General features: G+C 48.5%; 1 protein-coding gene across 1 annotated transcript; it reads right to left on the bottom strand.

Annotated features, from left to right (window-relative positions):
- Nucleotides 1–1,245: 1,245 nt before the first annotated feature.
- CXCR1 (C-X-C motif chemokine receptor 1) lies at nt 1,246–5,335 on the bottom strand. The gene is made up of 2 exons (XM_032638402.1): nt 5,184–5,335; nt 1,246–3,221 (listed from the first exon to the last, which is right to left on the bottom strand). Exons 1-2 carry the CDS (start codon nt 5,197–5,199, stop codon nt 2,131–2,133), a joined length of 1,107 nt encoding a protein of 368 aa, XP_032494293.1. The 5' UTR covers nt 5,200–5,335; the 3' UTR covers nt 1,246–2,130.
- Nucleotides 5,336–5,588: the final 253 nt, after the last annotated feature.

The following is a 5,588-nucleotide window of genomic DNA, read 5'->3' as shown; positions in this document are numbered from 1 at the left end:
AGCAAATTTTCAAAATTTAAAATCAGCAAGCATTGGGACTTCCCTGGCAGTCCAGTGGTTAAGACTCCGCACTTCCACCACAGGAGGTGTGGGTTTCTATCCCTGGTTGGGGAACTAAGATCCTGCATACCTCATGGTGCAGCCAAATATAAAAAAAATTTGTTAATAATTTTAAAAATCAGCGAACATTGTGCAAAACATACCGTCACATCCCAATCCCTGTCTCCTGTATAATCCTTGTTGTTGACCCCATCCCTAACCCCAGTTCCATCCCTGACTCTCTCCCATCTCTGACCACCCCCCACTCCTCTCCTAAGGTGGACCCCACCCCTGATCCCAGCCTCATCCTGGACATGGAGCTCCTCCCCAAGGTAAACCATCTCCCTCACCTTGACCAGATGTCTAATCCTTACCCTATGTAGTGATCGGAACACCAGTTTCTGATACTTTCATATACTGTGTTACTTCAGAACCAACACCTCGGCATTCTTACAGATCTGAAATCCAAATCATTGAGCTATACCCAGAGAATTACACACTGCATTAAAAAATCTAACTGAACAATGTTGCATTTGTCTGAAGAGAGTTCTGACTACATCCCTGGCCTGTTTAAAACACTTCGAGTTTGATTCCCACTTCACAGGTTACTGGTGAGGCCAAGCATCTTCTCAGATGTGTATTAGTCATTTGTATTTTCCCAGACCGGATACGGATCCTTATTTACTTACTGAAACCCCTGATGGAGTTGTCTTTAGAGCAGCAGAGGATGAAGGGAGGTGAGCACTGAGTCACACAGCAGGAGAGATGGACAGGGGATTAAGGGAAGGAGGGAGAGGAAAGGGAAGCCCCCATTGAATAGTCTTGGCACCCTTGTTTAAAGTTATATGACCAGGGACTTCTCTGGTGGCGCAGTGATTAAGAATCTGCCTGCTAATGCTGGGGACACGGGCTCGAGCCCTGGTCCAGGTAGATCCCACATGCTGCAGAGCAACTAAGCCCGAACACCACAACTACTGAGCCAGCACTCTAGAGTCCGTGAGTCACAACTACCGAGCCCATGTGCCACAACTACTGAAGCCCGAGCACCTAGAGCCCATGCTCCACAATGAGTGAAGCCACTGTAGTGAGAAGCCCGCGCACCACAATGAAGAGTAGCCCCCACTCACCACAACTAGAGAAAAGCCCACGCGCAGCAACGAAGACCAAACGCAGCCAAACACATTTTTAAATAAATAAATAAAGTCATTTGACCATTTATGGTTTATTCTGGGCTCTTTATTCTCAGGTCCTTTTTATCCTTTGGCTCCACCAGCCTAAGTGTGTTGGGCACAATTTTTGCCTCATTGTCACAAAGTGACTGGCTCATCTCTACACATCATATCCTATAACCGTATTCACAGGCAAGAATCAAGGATATGTATGTGTGTGTGTGTCTTTTAAATCAGGAATATATCCCAGGAGTCCCCTGGTCCCAGTAGACTTCCTCTTAAGCAAGAGTGCACTGAAGCCAGTTTGTGGAAGCATATTATTACACTATCTAGATTTTGTGAGCTTGTTGCTAAACACCACCACCCCTGAAATCGGCCATGGTAAGAGCATTTAGTTACACCACAGAACATTAAGACTTTCTCCCAGGAAAGTGGTTTACCAGCACACTATTGCCTTTGAGTCTTATTAATCAGAACCAAATGATATGGTCACTCCTAGTTTAAGGGAGTCTTAGAAAGTGAGTATCTGTCATTTTCAGCCTCTCTGAAGGGAGGTGGACTTCGTTAGCCGGCAAGGAAAGGGAGAGTTGGGGAAGCAACCAATGGTGTTTGACACTAATGCCTCCCAATGGTGGGAACTTTTTGTAATCACTTAAAAGAATATCTTCAAAGAATGCCAGAAGACAGAGTGCTGTGGTCTCAGTGGTAGGATGGACTGAGCTCTAGCAGTTGACATGGTAATTACGATAAGAGGTGGGGGCCAGGGCTTTCGAATCCATAGCTGGGGGCCTAGTAAGGATGTGGCCTCAGCAACTTCCTGTAACCACAATGGGGGGCTGCCTGGACACAGGGCTGTGAGCAGCCAGAGGACATGTGGCTTGGGGCGGATGCTGAAGGGAAGGGAGGAGCCCTGCGTGCGGTCTCAGAGGGTAGTAGAGGTGTTCCCTGAAGAAGAGCCAACGAAGGAAGGCCTGCCGTCCTTGACCAAGAACTCCTTGCTGACCAGGCCATGGATGGCCATGATCCTGAGGAGTCCGTGGCGAAACTTCTGGCCAATGAAGACGTAGATGAGAGGATTGAGGCAGCTGTGGAGGAAGCCCAGGATCTCGGTGGCATCCAGGGCCCGGCCGATGTCATTGCGGCGCTCACAGGTCTCCGCGATCACCCGGAGCCTCATGAGAGTGTCTGCAACCAGGACCAGGTTGTAGGGCAACCAGCAGAGCAGGAAGACGAGCACGACAGCAAAGATGACCCGCATGGCACGGTGCTTCTGCCCCATGTGGGCCGCAAAGAGCGTGCGCAGGGTGAGTCCGTAGCAGAGGAGCATGACCAGCAGGGGCAGGAGGAAGCCAAAGGTCTGGGGCAGGACCCGCATCACCATCCGCCACTTCGTTGTATTGGCACCCATGTCCTCGTAGCAGACTGGGCTGGAATAGGGTGGTTGATAAGCCTCACGGAAGACGAAGATGGGCAGGGCCAGGATCAAGGACAGGATCCAGATGCCTAAACATATGAACCTGACCCAGTGCCGCTTCTGGGTCAGCATGCGTGTGGCATGGACAATGGCCAGGTAGCGGTCCACGCTGATGCAGGCCAGCAGTAGAATACCACTGTAGAAGTTGACTTCCTTCAGGAGTGAGACCACCTTGCACAGGGCTGTGCCAAAGATCCAGCCCTTTGCCTTGGAGGTGGCCCAGACAGGCAAGGTCAGGGCGAAGAGCAGGTCAGCCATGGCCAGGTTCAGCAGGTAGACATCGGTGACGGAGCGGCCCACCCGGCTGTATAAGATGACCAGCATCACCAGGGAGTTTCCCAGGAGGCTCAGCAGGAAGACCAGGGCATAGATGACGACCACGCCATACTTGTTGAGCGTCTCAGTGTCCATCTTACAGGGACTATAATGATGTCCTTCTGTGGGTGGCGTGCCAGTGAAATTTGCAAACTCATCCTCAAACAACTCCCACAAATCAGTGTAATTAAATAAATCATTCAGGATGATAGTCATGGTTTGATCTGGTTGAAAGATTAGAAGGAAGGAAAGGTGATTTAGTAACTCAGATTCAAGTCACTCTCATCAAGGATGTGATAACAGGACTTCCCTGGTGGCGCAGTGGATGAGAATATGCCAGCCAATGCAGGGGACACGGGCTCGAGCCCTGGTCCAGGTAGATCCCACATGATGCAGAGCAACTAAGCCCGCGCACCACAACTACTGAGCCTGAGCTCTAGAGCCCGTATGCCACAACTACTGATCCCACGTGCCACAACTACTGAAGCCCACACACCTAGAGCTTGAGCTCTTCAAGAAGAGAAGCCACTGCAATGAGAAGCTTGCACACCACAACGAAGAGTAACCTCTGCTAACTACAAGTAGAGAAAGCCCGTGCAGCAATGAAGACCCAATGCAGCCAATAAATTAGGTAAGTATGTAAGTAAGTAATTAAAAAGGACGTGATAGTGGTTACTGGGATATCTTCTGCTTTTCTGCTAGTTTGGTAGCTGGAGATCCCTTCTTTCATCTCTATCTCTGTCTGCTTTAGAGATCAGCTTCACCGTGTTGTCAGCTTTCCATAACTCCGAGGCTTGAATGTGGGATAAGATGGACTACAGGGAAAAACCTCTGCTGTTGGTCGGCCCTACAACAGCATCGACTCTACCTATAATACTGCCTCTGTGCTCTCTTTGGCTTTCTCCATCCTCAGCCATGTCTGTGCATTCAGATGGGAGGACCAGCTTGGTCCTATACATTCATGGGAGGGCCAGAATCAGGCAAAATGGAAGGAGGCAAACCTTCCTCAGATGTCTTCAGCTGTTCAGATGTCCCTTTCTATGTTATTTCCCCTACGTGCCGTGCAGCCTGTGAGATCCCAGTTCCCTGACCAGGGATCAAACCCAGACCCCAACAGTGAAAGCGCTGAGTCCTAACCACAGGACTGCCAGGGAATTCCCTTCCTGATTCTTGTTTAACCTTCTTAAAATCTACTGAGGGAAGAAAATGATAGCAATGGATTGCATTAAAGTGTATTTTAAAGGACTTTCCTGGCGGTCCAGTGGTTAAGACTCCATGCTTCAATCCCTGGCTGGGGAACTAAGATCCCACATGCCATGCGGCGCAGCCAAAAAAAAAAGGGGGGTATTTTAAGCCTTTTCTCTAAGGGAGCAATAAATGTTTGGGTCCTCTGTCTAAAGGAAGTGTAAGCATTTAAAAGAAGCCCCCATCTTGGTCCATGAAATCACCCCCTAAACAGCCACAGAATCGTTCAACAGTTTTCAAATATCTTTTAAAATTGTGAAACATTTGCTGAAGCAAAATCTTACCAGAAGCCCAATATGTAAAACAGATACAAGCTCATCTACTGGGGAGGGAGGTTGTGCCGCTCTCTCCAACCAGACAGCCACTATGGAGGTTCCCACAAAACCCCCAGGGCTCTTCCGAGAACAATCTGAAAACCTATAAAAAGTTACCAAGACTGGAAATAAGGATATCTGGTATCCAGTCCTCGCTCTATCCTGATTCTGTCATTAATAAGTTACATGACCTTGAATGGGTCCTTTTACCTCTACAGATTTCCATTTTCTCATCCAAATTTAGGGAGGCAGAGTAAATAATCCCTGAGATGCTTCCAAGCCTGAGGTTCTATGAGTTCATTTCGATTCACACATTTTAATATCCCTGCCAGGACTGCATTTTCACAGAAGACAAAGTCTTAGGGCAAAGCAATAAACATCAGATTGGGGAAAGTCATCCTCTTCCCTGTAAAAAGGAGGGGTGTGAAAGGAGCAGATGAGACGGCTGCGGCCCCCTTGTCACCATGTATGAGGACAGGGTTGAATACACAGTCGCAAGGGAGGAGGCAGGGAGTCAACTGAGCAGAAGTCACAGGTCCCAGACAAATGGATGCATTTTCTAAAATACAGTCAAACCAAGTCACCCTGCCCCAAAGAAAGTCCTGGCAAACAGAGGTGGCTTCCTACCTGAGTCACTGGCCATGTGTGTCCAACTGTAAGAGCCTGGAATTCAGAGACCAGAGTGACTTAACACTGAGAGAGAACTTGATTAATAAAATGAAATAGGGAAGGCACGTCACAGCCCAGCTCCTCCCTGAGCCCTGCCCATGTCTACATTTGGAGAACAGGTTAAGTCAAGTGATCACAGGGCATCAGAGACTCCCAGCGTCCACACGTTCAAGCAGGGGAACCAGGCATGAAGATGGAGTTCAGGGTCCATTATCTGAATTCTCCACTCTGTGGATGACTACTTTTAATGTCTTCCTTTTCTTGCATTTACTTCCACTTATTTCCAGGCAAGCTTCCACCTTGCCTGACATGAATAAAGGGCAAAAGCCTTGACTTTGCATGGTAGAGACTTCAGAATGAATT

This window comes from Phocoena sinus, chromosome 7 (genome assembly GCF_008692025.1).
Source record: "Phocoena sinus isolate mPhoSin1 chromosome 7, mPhoSin1.pri, whole genome shotgun sequence".
Lineage (NCBI taxonomy): Eukaryota > Metazoa > Chordata > Mammalia > Artiodactyla > Phocoenidae > Phocoena > Phocoena sinus.
Note: the sequence above shows the minus strand (reverse complement) of the source record. Positions and strands in the feature narration are given on the sequence as shown.